At 48.5% G+C, this 23364-nt stretch overlaps 2 protein-coding genes across 12 annotated transcripts in view; one reads left to right on the forward strand and one right to left on the reverse strand.

The window, feature by feature from the left end:
- The window catches only part of WDR25 (WD repeat domain 25), a 180406-nt gene that overhangs the window by 135405 nt on the left and 21637 nt on the right, over positions 1–23364 (reverse strand). The window contains exons 1-2 of one of the 8 annotated variants that reach the window (XM_059058366.2): positions 6757–7658; positions 2976–3826 (exon numbers count right to left, since the gene is read on the reverse strand). In XM_059058366.2, the coding sequence (XP_058914349.1) occupies positions 2976–3788 (813 nt within the window). In that variant the 5' untranslated portion in view covers positions 3789–3826; positions 6757–7658. The other 7 variants (XM_067027752.1, XM_059058365.2, XM_067027756.1 and 4 more) reach the window with 7 other exon arrangements.
- Positions 6482–23364, forward strand: part of WARS1 (tryptophanyl-tRNA synthetase 1) — a 33544-nt gene continuing 16661 nt past the window's right edge. The window contains exons 1-4 of one of the 4 annotated variants that reach the window (XM_059058370.2): positions 6482–6992; positions 12633–12811; positions 18462–18675; positions 19673–19781. In XM_059058370.2, coding sequence (XP_058914353.1) covers positions 12698–12811; positions 18462–18675; positions 19673–19781 — 437 coding nt within the window. In that variant the 5' untranslated portion in view covers positions 6482–6992; positions 12633–12697. Of the gene's footprint in view, positions 8022–9691; positions 10064–12632; positions 12812–17616; positions 18676–19672; positions 19782–23364 lie in introns of those variants that run through there. The other 3 variants (XM_059058371.2, XM_067027759.1, XM_067027758.1) reach the window with 3 other exon arrangements.

Below are 23364 nucleotides of genomic sequence, written 5' to 3' on the forward strand. Positions count from 1 at the left end.
CGAACAAACCCAACGCCCCGAGTCAGCGGCGTCACTCAGACGCTCTCTGTCCCAAAACTATCATGGGACGCCCCTGCTCAGGAAATCGAAACGTCCTGGGCAAAAGTGACCGCAGCAGGTCCCACAGAGCGCCTCCCTGAGGCCGGGTGCGGACCGGTCCCCACTGGGCTCCAGGCCTGCCCTTCCCCACCAGGAGACACAGCCCCGAGGGCAGGTGGGCAGCAGACACATCCCTCCACCCGGCTCTGCCCACAGCGACCCAGCCCGTCCTCTGAGGCCCCGGCAAGCTTGCCGCCTCCTCAGCAAATATCGTGTATTAACGCACATGTGTGGAGACTAGAAAAATGGTACAGATGAACCGGTTTGCAGGGCAGAAATGGAGACACAGATGTAGAGAACAAACGTATGGACGGACACCAAGGGGGGAAAGTGGCGGGGGTGGTGCTGGTGGGATGAGTTGGGAGATTGGGATTGACAGGTATACACTGATGTGTATAAAATGGATGACTAACAAGAACCTGCTGTATAAAAAAATAAATAAAATTTTAAAATTAAAAAAAAAGGAAGAAAAAAGGAAAAAATTTAACTACCTGCACGTTCGCGCAAACACACACACACAACACGTCACATACTATACACACACATCGCACACTACACACACACACACAAGCCCGGGCTGCCCGTCTGGAGGACTGGCCCCGCCCCCCCCGGTCCTAGGAAGGGGCTGCTCACGCCCTTCAGGTGGCCCACCTGTAACCGTGCCACTCGCCACAGAACTCCACCACGCCACGGGCCCGGTGTCACACTGGGGGCTTTAGACACAGCACCTGGGCGTGTGTCCCACCTGAGAAGCTCCGGCCGTAGGTCTCACAAGCTTGTCTCATCGATAGGAAAGAGGCTCAGAGAGGTCAGGTGCCTTGCCCAAGATCGCGAAGCTGTTGGGGATGGAGCCAGCCCTTGAGCCCAGGTCATTCTAACTCAGGGGGCCAGCCAGACACTGCCCACCAGGAACCCTCCAGATAGGCTCCTGACCAAAGGGACAGGTGCAGGCTCTCGGGAGGGAGAGCCGAGAAGCCCCAGGACTGGGGGATGGGTGCAAGCATGTGACAATGCACACCAGGGACGCCAGGAGCCTCCTGAAAAGGCAGCAAAGATGTGCGTGTAAACCCGGGGGCTCCAGGCTGCAGACAGGACATGACACTGGCCCCACAGCACTCCGTCAGCCTCGCAGACAAGGACACAGACACTTCATTCCAGGACTCAAACGTGCCACCTAAAACGACACTCATCGACAGAGGTCGTTTCCAAGACTTCACTGTACTTGGGCTTCCTTTCTTAGCTTCCAAAAATGCCTCCTGGGAAAAAAAGCTCCAAATGACACATGCAAATACAGTGTCCTGGGCAGGCAGGATCTAGAACCGCGAGGAAAACAGGTGGGGGGAAGCCGACATCTACTGAGCACCCGTGGGGCTCCTACCTCCGCACCAGGGGCTTTGGAAGCATTTTCGTCACACAGTCCCATGACCCAGGTACAACCAGGCCCTTCACAGATGAGCCTCCAGACTCAGAGGGGGCGGCTTGGGCAGCTGACCAGCTACTCACAGCAAAGCCGCATCTGAAGCCACGTCCCTGCAACTCCAAAGCTACTTTCTTTCCAGGAAGCTTTTGTTTGGCTTACGTGTATTTGGCAGCAACTAGGGGCCGAGAAAAGTGAGGAGGGGGACAGAGGACAGTCCTGGGGGGCGGGCGAGGGGCCTGGAGGGCAGGTTCCAGGCAGGTGTGACACAGCTGTCACACTACCTACCTGTCCACATGGGCACTGCTTACTTGCAAGTCTGCCTTACCTCAGGACCTTTCAAAATAAATAAATAACAACCAAAAAAGGGTTTCTATGTAAACCGGAAGTCCCCAGCAGGGCATCCAAAGCCCTCCCCGCTCTGAGCCTGCCTTCTTCCCCAGCCTCGGGCCCCTCACCCCATCACGGGCGCCTCATAGCCACCCATGCTTAGAGCCAAGAACGTCCTTCTGCCCCAGCCCACCCCCTTCACCAAGTGAAACTTCCCTCCTGGAACCCTTCACCAAGCCCTCTCCAGCTGAGCTGCTGCCCTCCCCCGGGTGCCCTCAGCCCCCACGGAACCCCCCGGGGTCCCATCCTCACGCCCCGACGCAGGCTGGCGAGCGCCTCTCCGCTAGTCCATGGCCCCTAGCCCACTGTGCTGGCCTGGAAGCCAGGGTCAGCTCAGCGACCTTTACACCCCCTGCATCCAGCACAGCACGTCATTCAGCACTCAGTGCGGGTCACAGCGGATGGCCCCAAGGTCCTAGGGCCTGGCCTGGGCCTTTCTTCCCCCTCTGCTCCCTCCCCCTCAGCGACCTCATCCTCTGGGATGTGAGTGTGTCTGGGCGCCCCTGGCGCCCCCAGGAGGGGCGGGACTAGCATCCTCTGGTGGCCTGGGAAGACCGCCTGGGGGGGGGGCGGCGATGGGACAGAGCGCACCAGCCGTCCAGGTGGGCCGCTGAAAACCCTCTCCCAAAGGCAACAAAGAGAACTCCAGAAATGCCCCCCAAAAAAACGTTCAGCCAGGGGGCTTCCCTGGTGGCGCAGCGGTTGAGAATCCACCTGCCGATGCAGGGGACGCGGGTTCGAGCCCCGGTCTGGGAGGATCCCACGTGCCGTGGAGCGGCTGGGCCCGTGAGCCACAACTACTGCGCCTGCGCGTCCAGCGCCTGTGCCCCTTAATGGGAGAGGCCGGCGCACCGCGACGAAGGGTGGCCCCCGCTCGCCGCAACTGGAGAAAGCCCTCGCACGAAGACCCAACACAGCCAAAATAAATAAATAAACTCCTACCCCCGACATCAAAAAAAAGAAGCATTCAGCCTGTAACCAGGCCCGACCTCACCGTTTCGAAGAACAAAACAGCCCAGCAGTTTATCGCTAAGAGCAGCCGAAAAGAGCAATTTCCCTCAAGTCTTACCTTGAAGGTTTTATCCATAGAAGTTGAGAGGAGCATGTGGCTCTTGGAAGAGACTGGACACCACTGAATGTTGTTGACTGGGCCCCGGTGGCCCCTCAGATGGAACAGTACCTTCCTTGGAATCTTGGTTTCCTTATACTGACTGTCCAAATACGGCTGAATAAACTCGGACACTTGGGGCGCCACACAGAGAGGGGCTGGGGCGCGCCCTGCACAGGGACCCTGGGGCTCCACGGCTTTACTCTTCCCCGTTTCCGTGCTTAATGCTTTTTGCAACTGTCTCCGTCTTTTCGGGGTATAGGGTACAACACAGTCCTCACGCCACCGCCTCTGAAGGGAGCTGCTGCCGTCTTCACCTGGCGTTTCAGATCCGGTTCGGGCACAGCAAGATGGCTCAGGGGAGCCAGAAGCTCCCCAGAAGAGCTTCACCTGCTTCAAGCGGGCAGCTGCCAGGGGCACGTGGCCAGCTGGAGCATGGCTGGCCCACAGGGAAGGACGAGCAGGCTGGCTGGTGGGGAAGGTGACCTCAGGCTCTGTCCTGGGCCACTGCAGCCTCTGGTTGGGGCAAGATCCCGAGTCCCTGCTCCAGAGCCGAGCCAGAGGGAGACGACAGCCGGCTGTGTCTTCACAGGAACCATGCTTTGTGGGCAGTGCTCCCCCGTTCTTTGCATCCAGGACTTCCGAGGCAAAATCCGGCCCAGGAGGTCTGACGGCATCAGAAGCGTCTTTCATCTGGATGGCAGGATTAAAACTGCCCGCAGGCTCAGTCTCAGCCTCTGAGTCCGAGTCTTCATAAGCCACCAGCGAAGCCATTGAAGACAGTTTCTCCTTGTCCGTCAAGGGCAAACTACCTGAGGCCAAACAAAGTGTCAGAAGGTGTGCATGGCAGAATGTTTCCTACCACGTGCCAAAAGCAAACATGCCACAGAACAAATCCAAGACTGAAAAACCCATAAGAATGAACACATTAAAAATGAGGCCTTGGCACTTCCCTGGGGGTCCAGTGGTTAAGACTCTGTGCTTCCACTGCAGGGGGCACAGGTTTGATCCCTGGTCGGGGATCCCCCCACATGCCGTGCGGCACGGCCAAAAAACAAATAAATAAATAACAACAACAAAATAGTAAGACCTACACAAAGAAAACTAAAAATGTACTGAAAGACATAAAAGAGGACCTGACGAAATGGAGACAGGATGCCTGGACAGAAAGACTCATGGTTTTAAAGAGGCTTTTTGGAAGGGCGATTTGGGCAGGATCTAAATTTAAACACACGTAGCTTTTACTGCCACAACCCACTTTAGAACTCTGTTCTACATAAATACTAGCACGTGTTTGCAAAGATAGGTGTACAGAGAGCCTGCAGCACTGTTTATGAGCAACAAACAAGAAGAGCATACACTCATCAACGCGAATGAGGTTAGTTCTGAAAATACTGAAATGCAAAGATGACCAGGACCCACCATGTGCTAAAACCATGCTGCCCTCACCTTTGTCCTCCCCCTACGCTCCAGTCCTTCCTTTTATTCTCTCTGCCTAGAACGCTCTTCCCCAGATATCCCATCTCAACTACAAGCCAGTCGGAGAGATAGACCCGGCAACGCAAGGCGGAGAGGTGCCTGAGGCATGGGTCCACCCCATCCCAAGGGTGTGATCCAAATCCGCCAGTTTCACTCCAAACACACAGGCTCACACAACAGTCAATTTCCCCTTTCTAAAACACTCTTCCTGGAATTCTGAACCAGTTGTGCCCAACTAGTTTCTACAAAGAAGTACCTCCTCCTGGAATTCAATTCTGTGCAGTTAACGCGAAGCAAGTAATCAAGAGGAAAACAACGATGCTGCACACATCCAGGACAGCAGAGGGCGCGGTGGAGCAGCACTGAAAGCTTAGGCAACAGGTAACTTCCGGGAAAGCCTGCGTCCCCTACCTTAATAAACCATCCTGAGCTCCTCTTCCCACACGTGGGGTCAGGTGAGACCTGAAGATTCCATGGGGGTCCTCGGTTACGCCATTCCAGACAGCCTATCACCCACGTCTTCCCCTGGGCAGTGGGTTTCATATCGCCTGGAATCAACCATCCCACCCCTTCCACGCCTTTCCCATAAAGGGTACCAAACAAGTTATGTCATCATTCAAAAAATGTCTGTTGCCTGCCTCCTCCAAAAATCCCACCACCTGTAGCCCAATCCAGGCAGGTAACACCTTCCATACACAGAGCCATTATCTAAATAAAACTTCCACAACAAGCCAGCCCATCTCAAATGGAACTAATATAATATCATGGACTAATTATAAACTAAGGGAAGCGTGCACTGCGAAGAATTTGGCATTTCTTTTCTCTCACTACTTAGTCTGGTTCTGCATCCTGATCAGACACCTCATCTGTCTCAATTCCTATGCACAGGACTGCCCACCACAGCATTCCGTCCTGCCAAAGGGAACCCACCAGGCTCCCACCACAAAGGCTCCTGTCTGCAGCCACTGGGATGGATTCCTACCCACCCAGTTGTGCACAGTTGTCAAATCACAGGAGACGCCAATGACCAGAACTAAAGATGAGGTCTACAGCAAAAGATCAGAGAATAGTGGGGTTGGGGCCCATGAGCCCCACTTCCTACAAGGCAAGGCAGCAAGGACTGAATGAATGCAGGCAGGTGGACGATAGGGCTCCCTATCTGCTTCATGTACATTTCATTCAGTCATTCAGCAAACACTGATGGAGCATGGGCTACTAGCCAAGCCCCACATGAGGCACCAGGAACACCAGGGCAAATGAGACAGTCGAGGATGCCCTGCGCTCGCCATGCTCACATGCCAGAGTGGAGAGACAGACCAGAACCAAGTGAAACAGAGCATGTCCGGAGGTGAGAAATCCTAAAGAGAAAAGTAAAACAGAAAAGAAAAGGAGGTGTGGTAGTGGGCCTGGGATGCAGTTTCACATTGGGAGGCCGAGGCAGGCCTAAGGCAGAAGGTGATGCTTTCTAGGTGAGGCAGCAGAGGTGATAAAAAAAACACTGAAGACCGGACCAACAAAACTGATCAAATGGGGTGAGAGAGAAGGAGGCAAGGACGACTACAAGGAAAACAGGCAAAAACGGAGAAGATTGTGAGCCACTGGGAACAACATAAACTTTAGGGGGAAAGTGTTTGCTGCCTTTTATGTTTCTAAGGCAAAGGGGGAAGAAAAGGAAACTTTTTCATGTAAAGAGGGAGTGATTAAACCAAGAAGAACAGCCAGAAGAAAAATTCAGGTCTTTGGAGAAATAAGGCTACAAAAGGGGGGTGTGGCATTGGCAGTCATCAGCATGTCTGCTCCACCAGGGCAGGACTTTCTGTGTTTTGTTCACTGTTTGATCGCCAGCATCTAGAAATATTTGTGAAATGCAACCTGGGGGGTGGGGGGCACAGAGAAAGTAAAAGGAATAGGATATTCTCATTCAACAAATATTTCCTGATTACGTACTCTGTGCCAAGCCTTATGTTAGGTCTTATGGACAGAGATTAAGCACAAAACACGGATCCTGCGCCGGAGGCCACAGACTGATGAAGACAACAAACAAGATACGACCAGAGATGGGTTTTGAAGAATGCAAAGGAGTTAGCCGGGCTGTCAAGAGTGAGAGGTGAGGATCGTCCAGAGCACCGCGCGTTCGTAAGTAACCGGAGACACAGAACAGGCGAGCGGCAGTGAACTGCCCGCGCGGAGGGGCGTGGAGTGCTCGGGCCACTGCCAGATCCCAGTCCCCTCCCGCCCCCGGCCCTCCGCTCACCACACGCACCGGAAGCTCTCGGTCCTCCCCGAGGCTGTCCTGCCTGCACCCCGCAACCCAGTTGCGTTCCGCCGGCGCCGGGGCCGCCAGCCAATCAGCGGCGGCCTCCGTCCGGCCCCCGCAGCGCGAACAGCCAATGATGGGGCAGCAAGGCCGGAAGTTGTTCCGGCCGGAAGGTGTTTCCACGGACGCCCAGGAGGCCACCCTTGGCTGAGCCGGCAGCGCTGACGGGCCCGGCTGGGCGGGTAAGTGAGGGGATGAAAGAGGGAGGGAGGCCGGGGCGGCGCCAGATAACCTGGCCCTCCCGGAGCCGCCTGCACTCCAAGGCCCGGAGTAACCTCCTCAGAGCCCGGCTCGCTGCTCGCCGGGTTCTGGCACCACGGGGTGCGCGGAGGCTGCCACGGCGCCCCTCGCCCCCTTCCTCCCAGCGCCGCCGACCCGGCCTGTCGCCCATTGCCACCGGCACCAACCTTTCATCGTCTCCCTCCTCTTCTCGTTCGCCAAGGGGAGAGGCCCTCACTTTTAACGAGTGTCTGCCATGTGACAGGGGCTTTGCCGGTAGTATCGCACTTAGTCCCCTCCACGATAAAGTTACGAGGCTTCTTTATGCCCATTTCACAAAAGAGGAAACGCAGGATGAAGCGGAGAGGGAATGTGACTTGCGCAAGGTCTTGTAACAAGAAGATGGCCAAACTGGGATTGAAATCCGGGTCTAACCCCAGAACTCATGATCTCTCCACTGCCCTGCGCCGCCTCCGTGAACAGCAGCGGCAAGGAATTTACCATCCTCCTTCCCCGCCAAACCCCCCCTCCCCGCCCCAAGACTATACACAAACACAGTTATTCATACTGATGCTGAGAATAGGGAACGGGAAGAGGGTGGGGAGGTTATATGGAGGCCAACCTGGGATACGGGGTGGCTGATGCAATGACCAGCTAATGACTTGCTTCCCCAGAGAGTTTCCCTGATCTCCACCTGCATCCCCCCCTCCGCCCACCCCTGATTGGACAGTCTCATCGAAGAGGTTGGTCGAGAGGCTCAAGTGTTTCCGAGAAATTGGGTGATTTATAAGAAGCTCCTACATGCAAGTAGTATAGGGTGGGGTAAACAGGAAATAAAAAAAGAGAGAGAGAGAAGAGTCTTTTCTAGAAAGGAAACTGAAAGAAAAAGGGAAAGACTATTAAAGAAGAGCTCGAGCTGCAGTGGGCAGTCTCAGCTTCTCAACTGCCGAGTGTGACCAGTGGCCACCTCTGCTGCATCTCCTGCAACCTGGGTATGTATTGCCATCTTTGCTAGGCTTCAAGTTGATTAGTATTTCTACCAGCCTTTTCCCAAAGTACTGGAAACCTTGGCTTAGGGGACGAGAAGCAGTATCTCTTAGGACCAGGGTGTTGTGCATTTTATTTCATCTCATTGTCCCAAAGTTCAGGTGACTCACAGCTGCGGTAGGGAATGGAGATACTAGAAGAGTAGCTGCCTATTTGGATTCGTAGCTTGACTTTCAGCACTTTGATGTTGATGTTGGCTATCCTATTTTTCACTGATGAGGCCTCCTTAAGTAGTCGATATCCAGCCACAATGTCTCATTGTGATACTCATAAGTAGCTTATGCCCGGCTTCATATACATTAATGTCCTCTTTGCCTTTTAAGATAATGTTCATTTTATTATTTGGAGGGGAAAGTAACCTTTCCTCTCAGTGTTTAAAAAAGAAAAAGTGACCTCAATTTGTTCCAAGGTTTGAAGCGTTAAAGGACTCCTAGCCGGTAAGAAATCATTTTCTTGTCCTCTGGAAACTTGACAGCCCAAGGCCGTCGTCATCCACACTCAGGGGTCAGGATATGGAAGTGTGGTATCCCACCTCCTGGTAATATTCCGGGCATCCAGGAACTTCTGGGTCCCCTGCTCTTCTCAGATGCTCCAGGATTGGCTGTAGTGCCCGATGCCACCCTCCCCCAAATTGCAGAATCAGTGTATTCTGATCTTATCTGTGAGGTGATTTCACTGTGGCCCAAGGAATTGTCCTGCTGTTCTGTTAAACAGTTCTGTAATTCCTCTTTACATTCCTCATCCCAAAACTGTACCCAGTTTCTTCAGGTGCCTGTTACGCTCCTTGGGAACAGTGGAACCTTTCAAAATGAGCACAAGTTTCAAGTTCCTTAAAAAGAGGAATGGAGAGTTCATTTTTAAGAGTCTTTTAGTTTTCTCCTTAACTGTGTGCTGATCTGCTGTGGACTATGTAGTTTTGCTCTTTTCACTCCTTTTTTAGAGGAGATCATACATTACTTCACAGATTATAGCTTTATTTCTTTGTTTTAGATTGTAGTATTTGTGAAATAGATAAAGCAGTTTTTCTTGACAAAGATCCAAAGCCCTATTTGCAGTTTACACAGTAAACATTGAAGACAGTGGTCCTTGGTCCTTTGGCATCTCGGACCCCTTTGAGAAAGTAGTAAAACCTGGATACTCTGCTTAGAACCACAAACGTGCCAATGTGCAGGCAAACTGTTGATGTCATTTCAGAGGTTCTGAACTCTGGGTTAAAAACCTCTGAAGCTAAATTAAATTCTAAAAGTTAGTTAACAAAGAAATAAAGGAGAATGTTGACTAGATAGGAGGAAAAAAGGAGAATATGTGCCCATAAATGGGCTAAATGAATGGCTGCCTGAAATGAGGGAAGTAAGAGTTCTATTCTCTTTGTCTCTGATCCCTGCCGAAGCGCTGTACTCACTGAGGACGTTGCATTATGCGCACACACACGAGATTACAGTGTGGGTGATACCCACACAGTGAGTATATGCCTCATGATCCTGAGAGCAGGGAGACCTCACCTGCTGTTTCCTCAGTCCAGTTTCATTCCCGTGTGCCTCTTCTTACTTAAATGGGATTCTGATAGTTAAAGATACATGTTTTTCCCTACAACAGGGACCCTAAATGCAGGCTCAGTTCATCTATCTGATCCTCTGCAGTTATCTGCTCTGTTGCAGGGGGAGATTAGCCGTCTGGGGCTCACCGAGTTATTCTACCTGGAACTTTCCCTAGGAATTTTTAAGGGTAATTTTAATCTGTGCTGCTTGATTTGGGTCCTACTTGCAGACTTCAAAACCCACTTGTTGCCTTCCGTGCAGGACACCACATTTTTGGAAGGACAAGGGTAAACCGAAGGGAATTCCAAAAAGAGTGACCAGGATGGTGGGCAGATGTTCGCAGTGGGTGAGGAAACCAGACTGGGTATGTGGGATTAACCTGGCTCTTCCCAAGTCTCAGAAGGCTCAGTGCAGTGTCAGGACGTTCTAAGAGGACTTCTAAAGTCCAGGTAGGAGAAATCTACCTTAAACTGGAATACTGCAGAGGTATTATAAGAGGATATAAACCAGAAGGGGATAATTAAACTAGACGATTTGTGAGATTCATTCATTCAATAAACATCTGTTGATATGCTACTCTGTACCAGGTACTAGAAGCACATGAAAGAATAAAACCCAGTACTTGCATTCTCTGTGTGATGGATTTTCATAAACAACTACATGCAATGCGAGTGCTCTAATAACCTCACTAACGAGTGCTCAGGGATCGCACGGAGCAGCCAGCCTGGCCCCGAGGGCGCAGGGGTCAGGAAAGGCTGCAAAGAGGAGCCGAGGTTTGAATTAGTAAGACAGCGGGCAGGGGCGGGGTGGGGGGGCATGGTATGAGACATTCCAGGCAGGGGGAGCAGCTGGGATTTGAGAGAGCACATGGTCGAGGGGGCTACTCTGGCATGGAGCCTCAGAGGGTGGTTCTAACTTCCCTGAGCCCTCAGCCTCTGGTCGCTAATGCAGAGCAGATACTGTACCACCCGGCTTTGAAAGTTGGGAGACTTGGGGATCATGGGTAAAGCATCTGGGCGTGATGTTTGATCATTTGTCGCTAGAAGTAATTTTCATCACTTTGGTGGTTATTTGATATGGGCCTGAGTGTTTCTCCTCTCCAGCGCTAGTCGGAAGGTTCTTCCACATTCCTTCTCTTTTTTATGGGCCTCCCTCTCCAGGAATTCAGGCAATTCTCAGCAAAGAGGGGAAAGAAACTGGCTGCTGTCCCATCCTGGTTTCAGTATTACGGTTTCATTGACTTATATAAAGATTGGTTTAAATTTTACATATTTTTTAAACAGATATTTAACAAATGGATGAATAAAAATAAATTACCCCCTCAAATTTGTGTATTCATAGAGCTGCTAGAAAAATATTTTTTAATGATTAAAGACACAAAATAGTCATTCATTAAACCTCTCTTCTGTGGCTGATGGCTGTGCTAGACTATTTACTTACCCACATTATCACACTTATTCCATGACCAATCCTGCAAGTTAGTGGGTTTTTTTTGTTTTTGTTTTTGTTTTTTTTCAGTATGTGGGCCTCACCGTTGTGGCCTCTCCCGTTGCGGAGCACAGGCTCCGGACGCGCAGGCCCAGCGGCCATGGTTCACGGGCCCAGCCGCTCCGCGGCACGTGGGATCCTCCCGGACCGGGCCACGAACCCGCGTCCCCTGCATCGGCAGGCGGACTCTCAACCACTGCGCCACCAGGGAAGCCCTAGTGTTGTTATTGTTATTCCCATTTTACAGTTGAGAAACTGAGGCGTATGACAGTTAAGTAGCCCCTAGGATAATGTTTGAGAGCATAGGTTCTGGGGTCAAACTGTTTGAGTTTGTGTCTCATCTCGACCACTCACTAACTGCGTTATCTTGGGCAAGTGTTTTAGCCTCTCAGTTTGCTCATCTACGAAACAGAGGTAACAAATCTGCCCCATAGGACTGCTGTAGGTTTAAGAGAATTAGTATGTACAGGGTGCTTAGAAAAATACCAGACACTTCAGAGCTGGAGGTTAGCTGCTCTGCTAGAGCCTCATCGTCTCTGTCATCCTCCTCATTCAAGTGCAACAGCAGGTTACAGATGCAACTGGAGTTCAGCCAGGCTCTGGAACCCCAACAAATAATACTTGTAATGGGTTTGTGCCTTGCTTTACATTTTATAAAATGCTACCATGTCGTTTTTTCTCATTTCTTCTCATAACAGCCCTTGAGGTAGGTGACAGAGTTCCTGATGGTGCTGCTTTATAGCTGAGGAAGCTGACACTCAGCAAAGGGAAGTGACCAACCCAAAAGGGGCTGATTGTGGCCAGCCTCGGCCCCAAGGCGGCCTCAGGTAGCCTGCCATGTGCCCCACCTGTTTTAAGGTTAATAGTAAATAATGACTAATAGGAGGTGCAGGGACACCTTCTTCAAAGGTTTGCAGTTAAACAAGGCAGCATGTGGAGTGGACAGGCTGTATATGATTCTTACCTCATTTGGAACCCAAAAGGGATAAGGCCCTGCCTCCACCCAGACTTCCCTTCGTCTGAGAACGGAACAGCTGGCCAGCAAAGGAAGCCATTTGTTCAGCGGTATGTTGGTTATGACTGCAAAGGCCTGGGAATTCATCCCGAAAGCAATTAAGATAAAGAGTAAATAGCCATTTGCCAAATGTTTCTAGCTGTGGTGAACTTAGGTTTACTAAAGCACTTTGGTATTTGCTGCCTGAGCAGATACGAGTCCTTCGTGTGTCCTGGGCACTGGCTGAGGCACGGGGCACCTCAGCAGATGCACACTTGCCCTTGGTTAGGAGGGGTCTTTCTTTGCCATCCCGAAGTCTGTAAATCACAGCGATTCCTTTCGACCTCATCATTAGCATTTGTTCTTCCTCTTTTCCCCTGTTTCATGGCTCCAGATTTCTGCTTATATTTTTATTAACGTTGTATTATCTATGCCCTTTATTATAACTTATCTCCAACCTTTTTGGAAAGGAGAACTAGCTACAGTAAAGGAAAAACAGCTGTGATGGTTTGTTAATCTCTCTTCTCCCTCCACAGTCTTGTCTGGACCACTGAGCAAATCTGCCAACACCCTAGCCGGCTGTGAACACAGGTCCTGGGAAATGGCAGATGTGCCCAACGGTGAGGAGGACTGTGGGTCCCCACTGGAGCTGTTCAAGAACATTGCTGCTCAAGGGGAGCTCGTGAGGGCCCTCAAAGCCAGAAACGCGGCGAAGGTATGTCATTTAGCTGCGTCCTACACACACACACACACACACACACGCACACACGCACGCACGCACGCACGCGCACACGCACGTCCAGTCTGTAGGGTCATGTTATCAGGATTCCGTTCCCTCACCACCTGAGGTGTTTTGGCTCTCAATTTAAATGTATTTTCTCCTTTATCGGCCTTGATGAGTATAGTCTAAAGGGAAGCCTCTGGGAAACACAGCAGCCATCCACCCCGCCTCTCTCCATTTCCTGCTCCCAGAAACAACAATTTTCAATTCTTTTAGCTGATTCTTTGCTGTGTAACCCCCACGTCTCTCAAAACCACACATTATATTGCTCCTGATAGATGTTCAGGTTTGGGGCTTTCACTGTGGACGACAAGGAATTAGCACTTTCATAAGCACTTCCCATCCCCCCACTCTCCACGTAAATGCCGCTGACCCACTGGGTGTGGCATGAGTGCTTCTCCTTTCCTGCCCAACTTTTGTTTTCTCCAGAGTTGATAGTTGTCTTAATTGCTTTTTGCTTGGCTTTTCTTTGTTTCATTTTGGGGTTTTTTGGCTGCGCCTTGCGGCCTGCAGGATCTCAGTTCCCCAACCAGGGACTGAACCCAGGCCACGGCAGTGAAAGCTCAGAATCCTAACCACTAGGCCACTTGAGAACTCCCCTGCTTGGCTTTTGCTTTTTTTTTTTTTTTTTAATTTGGCTGCACCCGCCCGGTCTTAGTCGCAGCATGCGGGATCTTTTAGTTTGTTCCTTTCAAACTAGAAATTCATGACCTTTAATTCTCAGAAATTATATTATTTCTTTGATTTATCCTGGGGTTTTTTGTTTTCTGTTTCTTTGTGTATTTTTTTAATTCAAAGACTGGTCCTCTGAATTTCTTATTTTTTGACTTCTTTTCCTCATTTATTTTTCTTTTTGTTCTTGTTTTAGGTAGGTTTCATCAACTTCTAACCCTCCTATTGTTTTTCACTTATTCTATCATTTTTGACTTCCAAGAACTCGTTTGATCTCTGAATGTGCCTTTCCTTGTAGCTCTCTGCTCTTATTTCATGGGTACACTGTCCTTCTGTCTCTGAGATCTTGGTGATAGTTTTTCCAGTGTTCTCTACCCCCTTTATAAACTCAGTTTCTTCCAAGTTAGCTTTTTGTTCCTTCTGCCTTTTGTATTAGCTGCCGTCGTCTGGTGTTTGGTGACGCTCAGCTGTGTGGTGGTGCTTTAGACGGAGCGCTCAGCGCTGGGAGGAGCTTGTCGTGTAGCTCTCCCTCCCCTGGATGGCAGCCACACTGCTCCCTTGCCTTGGGAAGGCTTCAGTGTCAGGGTCTTTAGAGCTCTTCTTTGAGGCTTGTAGAGTCCCCAGAGAGTACTCGCAGTTTGCTGTCCAGAGGGTGCGGGTCCAGCCTCCAGCACTGCGAGCTGAGTGGGGCAGAGGAGCTGGCCTTTGTGACCCCTCGCTGCAGCCCCTGTTCTCGGTGCGCTGCCTCCGCCCCCTCTGGGCAAAGTGCCTCCAGTCTGGACACCTTTTCCTCTCCTTGATGAGACACTAAACCTCTGGATGGAGGAAGGGGGGATGTACCGGGTAGGGGGGAGATCTCAATAACTGCTTCTTACACAGACTTTCAACCAGCGCTCCCAGTTTTATAGCCCGCTTTCACCCTCACTTCTCTAAGTATCTAGGCCGCCAACGCCCAAACCTCTCACGGATTCCACAGCCGTGTAAGTCCGGTCGCGGCCCAGGGTCCCCATGTTGTCTTAGCATTTGTTCTTCTCCTGTGTCCAGTCAGGTACCACTCACCCCTCCGCTTTCCAGCTTCTGGATCTCGTTGCTGTCATCCTCTTCCTGTTCCCTTGGTCCTCGTGGGTTATGCCTTTTTTAAAGATCTCTTTGCTGCTGCTGCAGTGGGTTTTAGAAGTGTAAGCCATTCAGTCTGCGTCTGTAACCGTCACCTGAGCACTTCCTTTCACCCTCGGTCGCCCAGCTTCTTCGTGTCCATGACTTCCTCGTCTGTCACTTCCCATCCCTGTCGTCATCTTTTCAAAACTCTCTTCCTAGGTTCTCAGCAGATGGTATCAACCGTCTCACAGTCACTCCAGTGTTTACTTTGACTGTTTGGACCCTAAATAATCCATTACATTTTAAAAGAAAGAAATAGTGATCTCCAAAAGAAGGAGTTGATTATTCACAGAAAGGGGTTTACAACACCAGGTAAGGGTCAATAGATGAGGCTAAGTTGTTTAAAAAGAAAAAAAAAATCTGAAAACCTAAAATAGATAAAGGACTGAAATGTTGATCATTTCGTCTATAAACCCATTTTAGGAACCTGACAGTGATATTTTTGTCATTTAACGTTAAATTTGAATAATGTTAATACATGCTTTTAGTTAGTAACTCTTAGTGACTCCAGTTATGTTCAGCATTTTAGCAAACAATACTTAACATGTTTTTTTTTTAACATCTTTATTGGAGTATAACTGCTTTACCATGGTGTGTTAGTTTCTGCTGTATAACAAAGTGAATCAGCTATACATATACACATATCCCCATATCTCCTCTCTTGTGTCTCCCTCCCACCCTCTCTATCCCAGCCCCCCATCCCACCCCCCTAGGTGGTCACAAAGTACCGAGCTGATCTCCCTATGCTATGTGGCTGCTTCCCACTAGCTATCTATTCATTTGGTAGTGTATATATGTCCATGCCACTCTCTCACTTCGTAACAGCTTACCCTTCTCCCTTCCCGTGTCCTCAAGTCCATTCTCTACGTCTGCATCTTTATTCCTGCCCTGTCACTAGGTTCATCAGTACCGTTTTCTTAGATTCCATACATGTGCATTAGCAAACGGTATTTGTTTTTCTCTTTCTGACTTACTTCACTCTGTATGACAGACTCTAGGTCCATCCACCTCATTACAAATAACTCAGTTTCATTCCTTTCTATGTCTGAGTAATATTCCATTGTATGTATGCACCACATCTTCTTTATCCATTCATCTGTCAGTGGACGCTTAGGTTGCTTCCATGTCCTGGCTACTATAAACAGTGCTACAACGAACATTGTTAACACAGTTTAGAATAACTCTTTTGAGGGTGGTCTTTGACTAATGCATAGTCAGCTGACACAACGTGAGAGGTCAGAGGTTACATGATGAAACCAGAGTTAAATGGCGTAAATTTGTATCTGACCCTGAAATGTATCATACTAGAAGCACCTGATGTTTTGGAAATTCACTTTAAGTGAGATAGCTGAGCCACTCGGGTGTCACTGGTCCAGTGAGGGTGCCGCAGGCTCTTCCTCCACTCTCTCTGCCGTCTGTCCAGGTCATGTTCCTCGGTGTTCTTTCTGCTTCATGTACCAAGAGAATAACACCCACTGCTTTCAGAAGCAGTAGCTCACAAAGCTTCTCCTGGTGGGTAGGTTGGAATCTGGGGGCTCTGATGGGAGACAGTTTGAGCAGGATTCAAGAGATGACACTGGATCATAGGGGTTAAGATAGAGAACAGAGCCTTTTTTCTTCTCCTTTTAGTTTAAGTAAACTTTTTAAATTGAAATACACCATTCGTTCAGAAAAATACGGAGATCACAAACAGGCAGCTCACTGAATTTTCACAAAATGACCAAACCTGTGTAACCAGCATCCAGATGGAGAAACGACACAGAAGCCACCCTCAGGCCGCTTCAGGCCCTGCCTCTACCCTCCCAAGAGAGGCCTCCATGGATAGTTCCTCCTGTGTTGGAACTTTATTTAATCAGGTAGAGTATATAGAGTCTTTCGTGTCTGGCTTTTTTCAGAATGTCAGCTTTTAAAATCTGTTTCAATGTCCTTGTCCATGTTAGATTGAGAACAAGAAAACAGACAAGACGAGCCTGCTTGTCTGTTTCGGTCCCACTCCAGTTAACAGGTGGTCCTTGAACTGGGACCCTGCTTAGATGTTTGACTTTCAAACAGCCACCTATTTGGAAGCTGAGTTAGGCCACATAGAGTATGAATGTCACACGGCTGGTGATTAAAGGGTAGTGACTGCAGGGCACTTCAAAGCAGGGTAATTCTCCCATAGATACCTCGATAGACCATGCTTCCTAAGCCTTTATTCTGCTGCAAGAACAGCGTAGGCACTGCCGTAATGAGGTGAGGAAAACATGCTTGCCTGTCTAAGGTAGGCCAACATCCTATCTCTTGCATGAGGTCTATCCATGGGGCTATTGATGCCACAACTCTGACTCGTTTAAACGACGAATTCCAGATGGTTTTGGAGTTTGAAACACAAATCTGTGCTTGTGAGATCACCCTACAGTAACAGTCCTCTGTGGCCCGGGTGCCCTACCTGACGGAGGAGCTGTCTCTGAATGGAGTTTGGTGCTGTGATGTTTCTCCACTGGGAAGCCCAGTTTATAGCACATTATGTGTCAACTCTGAATGGAAGTGTTTGTATTTCCCTTGGCAAGCAAATTGGACTGTGTATGTTCTTTGGGATCTAACCCAGCAAGGCCGATTATGGGAACAGAGCTTTAGGGCATAGCGTGACTAATCTGCTTAATTAGGTTTGCTTTTTTAAATGCCAGGCTTCCAGGGGTGGCTAGTGTGGGCTCCTGGAAGAGGAGGTCTTTAACAGGTTTCCAGCTTACCCAGGGATACATTTTACATTTGTTTTTCTTATGCTTATTTTAAAACACTAAATGTGCAAACACTTTAGACAGCTTGATAAGATTCCAAAATGCTGTAGCATAACTGTTTCCCAGTGAATCCCTCCTTAATTTATGACCTGAAAGTCTATATTTTTTCCTTGCCTTTATCTGTTTTCACAGTGTCTACTTGAGTTGCTGTTGCTGTCCTTGGTGGCATCGTTGTTTAAGTTTCCATAAATATTCATCTCAACCTGTGTGGATTGTAAAAACAAGTTCCAATGCAGAGCTCAGTGTAATTGATTAGTGGAGCTTGTCCCATATGTTCGCTGGCATTGGTGGTGTTTAAGTAACATTTAGCACATTAACTCTGTCATAAACAACGGTGTAAATTGTGTCACTACACGTATCCTATAGTGTTTGTGGTAGTAGTCCGTAGCACTAGATCAACAGATAAAAAAACAAAGGGGCTTCCCTGGTGGTGCAGTGGTGAAGAATCCGCCTGCCAATGCAGGGGACACGAGTTCGAGCCCTGGTCCAGGAAGATCCCACATGCCGCGGAGCAACTAAGCCCGCATACCACAACTACTGAGCCCGTATACCACAACTACTGAAGCCCACGCGCCTAGAGCCCATGCTCTGCAACAAGAGAAGCCACCGCAATGAGAAGCCCGTGCTCCGCAACTAGAGAAAGCCCGCACGCAGCAACGAAGACCCAACGCAGCCAAAAATAAATAAATAAAATAAATAAATTTTTTAAAAATTATTTTAAAAAATAAAATAAAATACATTCAGGCCTGTGACTTGCTGTGTGTCCATGGGCAAGCTCCTTCACCTCTCTGAGTCGCACGTTCTTCAACTGGAAAAGGACAGTGACAATGACTCCTTCCTCGTAGGGTTGTTGCAAGGCTAAAGGAAATGATGTGTGTGAACGCAGTTAGCACGACGCCTGCCACACAGCAGTAACATTCAGCAAATGTTAGCCATTGTTGATACGTTCAGCCTTCACCCTTACTTCCCTTGTACAGGATGAAATTGATTCCGCAGTGAAGATGTTGTTATCCTTGAAAATGAGCTACAAAGCTGCCACGGGGGAGGATTACAAGGCTGACTGTCCTCCAAGGGACCCGGCACCTGGGAGTGATAGTGGCCTGGATGTCACAGAAGCAGGCGAGGATTTTGTGGACCCGTGGACAGTACAGACAAGCAGTGCAAAAGGCATTGACTATGACAAGCTCATCGGTACGTTACGGGAAAAGCCCCAGCTTTTAGGAGTGATTGCACTGATGTTTTCTAATTTGAATTAATCATACATCCAGTCAAGCTTCAATGCCAGGAGGAAAAATAGATCCTAAAGTCTTTTGTGGGGCATTATATTCCCAGAGGATTATTTTTAATTAACATAACAATATAAAATAAATCTCAAAACAATGATTTACGGTAGACAGCTGAGTAGAAGCTTTTTCCTTTTTTTGAGCAATTCAGAACTTGGGCAAGGTCCATTGAACTGGGCATCTTTGCAGTCATTTAAATTGTCTTTAACTTAGTGGGTACAAGTCAGTCATAGATGACTTAAGGTTTCTCCTCCAGCGATAATAAGTGTGGAGCTAAACAGCTGGAAGTCAGCTTCAGAAAGATGACTCCTCACAGGTGGCGGGTCCTCACTGCCAAGCCCTTCATTGGAGGGCTTCCTGCTCAGGAAAACCCTTACTCTGAGATCATTGATGGCTGTCAAAAGAGAAACAGAACTAAAATGTTCTTACCTAAGTCTAAGCCATTTTCCACGATTTATGTATAGACTAGCAATGAGGGAAAATTCTCTTGAAGACGGCCGTTAATTCGGTTAAAGACTATTTAAATTTATGGTTGTGAGTGAATATAAATTATACCTTAATAAGCCATAAGCAGCAGGGGCATGGGTGGGTGGGTATGTGTCTGGGGGTGGGTGGATGTGTGTGTGTGGTTGCCTGGAGTTGCTAGCTAAACTGCATTCTGGGTCTGTTTCCTGTCAGAATCCAGTCCCAGACAAAAGAGCATTTTGTTCTGTAATTTATTTTCTGTTCTGCTGGCTGTGACCTCCACTCTGGGCTGGTGGAAGGGACCAGAGCCTAAGGCCTAAAGAGGGCTGGATCTGTTGAGACTGTGTGTGGATCACAGGTCTTTCCCTCTCGTTGCAGCAGTATCACCACACCCAAACCTCCCACCACCTAAGATTGGCATCTCTTCTTTTTTTTTCCAGTGCGGTTCGGAAGCAGTAAAATTGACAAGGAGCTGATAAACCGAATAGAGAGAGCCACGGGTCAGAGGCCGCACCGCTTCCTGCGCAGGGGAATCTTCTTCTCGCACAGGTCAGGGTCTTCTCACTGCAGGACCTCCCATCCCTCCTCTTCCTTTAATGAAGAAAACTATCAGTATGCTGTTCCCTCCAACTTCCAGGTCCCTGGGGGCAGTGGCTGCCGGTTGGCATAAGGCCGGCTCCACCTCCTGTCCTGCCAGTAACTGGCCGTGGGGCGCTGCCCGTCCCTTCACCTCTGGCCCTTAGTTCATTCCTCGGTAAACTGCCCGCCTCACAAGGTGGAGGTCAAGTGCACAGCAGATGAGATTCATGCCAGGTTACGTGCTGTAAACTATAAAATGTCACAAAACAAAAGAGATGAACGTGTCCAAGTTCAGCATTTCCCGTGAGATAAGCAGGAGGCTTCCTGAAATTACATACTTCTTCCTCCTATTGTACTGGCCTACTCATAAATAATAGCCACAGAGAAACTAATAGTATGGCTGAGTTGCTTTGCTGTGCACCTGAAACTATCACAGCACTGTTAATCGGCTATACACCAATATAAAATTTAAAGTTAAAAAAATTTTTTTAAGAAAGAGAAACTAGTAGAGCGAACGTGCACAGAACATCCCTGCCTGAGCTTGTAAATTCCATGCAGATAACGTCAGAGAACAGGCGGCTTCTGAGCGAGGTCTTGCCCCTCCCACCCCACACGTCGCCTTGGGTTCAAGGCCATGTTCGTGGGGTTTATAGTCCGAGGTAGGGTTGTTCTGTTCTGCCCGCACGTCAGGGTTACAGAGAGCGCGTGCAGGACAGAGCTCGGCAGTCTGCCGAACACTTTAAATTTTGCAGGCAGAGAACTCCAAGCCCTGCTCAGCCCTCTTTCCGGGCAGAATACAATCAAAGCTGTTTCCTTAATTGAGATTTAATTCACATGACATAAAAATTCACCTTCTGAGAGTACATAATTCAGTGGTTTTTTTGGTGTATTCACAAGGTTGGCAACCATCACCACTGTCTAATTCCAGAACATTTTCCTCACCCCAAAAAATAACCCTCTACCCATTAGCAGTCACTCCCCATTCCTCCCTCCCCACCAGCACCACTGGCAACCACTAACCTACTTCCTGTGTCCATGGATTTGCCTGTTCTGCACATTTCGTATAAATAGAATCATACCACATGTGGCCTTTTGTGTCTGGCTTCATTCACTTAACATCATGTTTTCAAAGTTCCTCCATGATGTATCATGTCAGTACTTCACTCCTTTTCATACCTGAAAAATATTTTATTGAATGGACATACCACCACCACCCCCGCATTCAACAGTTGATGGACATTTGGGGTATTTTCACTTTGGGGTTATCAATAATGCTTCTCTGAACACTTGTATACAGGCTATTTTTTTAAAAATAAATTTATTTATTTTATTTATTTATTTTTGGCTGTGTTGGGTCTTCGTTGCTGTGTGTGGGCTTTCTCTAGTTGCGGTGAGCGGGGACTACTCTTCATTGCGGTGGGCGGGCTTCTCATCACGCTGGTTTCTCTTGTTGCGGAGCACGGGCTCTAGGCGCTAGGGCTTCAGTAGTTGTGGCACGTGGGCTCTAGAGCGCAGGCTCAGTAGTTGTGGCGCACGGGCTTAGTTGCTCCACGGCATGTGGGATCTTCCCAGACCAGGGCTTGAACCCGTGTCCCCTGCATTGGCAGGAGGATTCTTAACCACTGCGCCACCAGGGAAGTCCTGTATACAGGCTTTTATATGGACATATATTTTAAGTTCTCTTCAGTGTGTACGTGGGAGTGGAACTGCTGGGTCATAAATTAACCATTTAACTTTTTGAGGAACTTCCAAACTTTTCCGCAGCGACTGCATCATTTTGCATTCCCACCAGCAAAGTGCAAAGGTCCCAATTTCTCCACATCCTCGTCAACGTTTATTATTTTCCATTTTGTGTTTTTCCATAACCATCCTAGTAAGTGTGAGGTGGTATTTCATTGTGATTTTGATTTGTATTTCCGTAATGACTAATGATGTTGAGAACCTTTTCATGTGCTCATTGGCTGTTTTTATATATTCTTTAGAGAACTGTCTCTTCTGATCTTTTGCCAACTTTTTAATTGGGTTATTTATCTTTTTATTACTGAGTTGTAATAGCTCTTTATATATTCCGGATACTAGTTTCTTATCAAATACTTGATTTGCAAATATTAGCTCTTTATTTACAGTGTCCTTAGAAGCACAAGTTTTTTTTGGTTTTTTTTTTGCAGTACGCGGGCCTCTCACTGTTGTGGCCTCTCCCGTTGCGGAGCACAGGCTCCGGACGCGCAGGCTCAGCGGCCATGGCTCACGGGCCCAGCCGCTCTGCGGCACGTGGGATCTTCCCGGACCAGGGCACGAACCCGTGTCCCCTGCATCGGCAGGCGGACTCTCAACCACTGCACCACCAGGGAAGCCCGAAGCACAAGTTTTTAATTTTGATGAAATCCAGTTTTGTTTTGTTTGTTTTTTGTTGCTTGGTGTCATATCTAAGAAACCATTGCCTAATTCAAGGTCATGAATATTTACACCTGTTTTTTCTTCTAACAGTTTTATTCTTTTAGCCCTTACATTTAGGTCTCTGATCCATTTTGAGTTAATTTTTGTATATATGTGAGGGAGGGTTCAACTGCAGTCTTTGGCACGTGAATATCCAGTTGTCCCAGCGCCATTTTTTGAAGACTGTTGTTGAATTTTCTTGACACCCTTGTTGAAAATCAATTGACGATATATTTAAGGGTTTATTAAATATACTACATAGTCTTGATTACTGTAGCTTTATAGTAAGTTTTGACACTGGAAAGTGTGAGTCCTCCAGCTTTGTTCTTCTCAAGATTATTTTGGCTGTTCTAGGTCCCTTGCATTTCCAAGTGAATTTTAGGATCAACTTGCTAATTTCTGTAAAAAAAAAAAAAAAAAAGAAAAAGAAAAAAAGGCAGCTAGGATTTTGGTAGGGATTGCACTGAATCTATAGATCAGTTTGGGGAGTGTTGCCATCTTAAAATATCAAGTCTTCCTATCCATGCACATAGAATGTCTTTCCATTCACCAGGTCTTTAGTTTCTTCCAGCAGTGTTTTATAGTTTTCAGTGTACAAGTCTTGCACTTCCTTTTTTTAAAATAAATTTATTTATTTATTTATTTATTTATTTATTTTTGGCTGCGTTGGGTCTTCGTTGCTGTGCGCGGGCTTTCTCTAGTTGCGGTGAGCGGGTGGCTACTCTTCGTTGCGGTGCGCGGGCTTCTCACTGCAGTGGCTTCTCTTGTTGCGGAGCACGGGCTCTAGGCGTGCAGGCTTCAGCAGTTGTGGCACGTGGGCTCTAGAGCGCAGGCTCAGTAGTTGTGACACACGGGCTTAGTTGCTCCGTGGCATGTGGGATCTTCCCAGACCAGGGCTCAAACCTGTGTCCCCTGCAGTGGCAGGTGGATTCTTAACCACTGCACCACCAGGGAAGCCCCAAGCCTTGCACTACTTTCGTTAGATTTATTCCTAAGATTTTGTTTGTTTTGATGCTGTTGAAAATAGCGTTTTCTTCATTTCCTTTTTGGATTGTTCATTGCTGTTTCTGAAGGGAAAGTGCACTCCTGTGTGTTTCCTCTAGCTCAGTGTTCACTG

Source organism: Kogia breviceps, chromosome 3 (genome assembly GCF_026419965.1).
Source record: "Kogia breviceps isolate mKogBre1 chromosome 3, mKogBre1 haplotype 1, whole genome shotgun sequence".
Classification (NCBI taxonomy): domain Eukaryota; kingdom Metazoa; phylum Chordata; class Mammalia; order Artiodactyla; family Physeteridae; genus Kogia; species Kogia breviceps.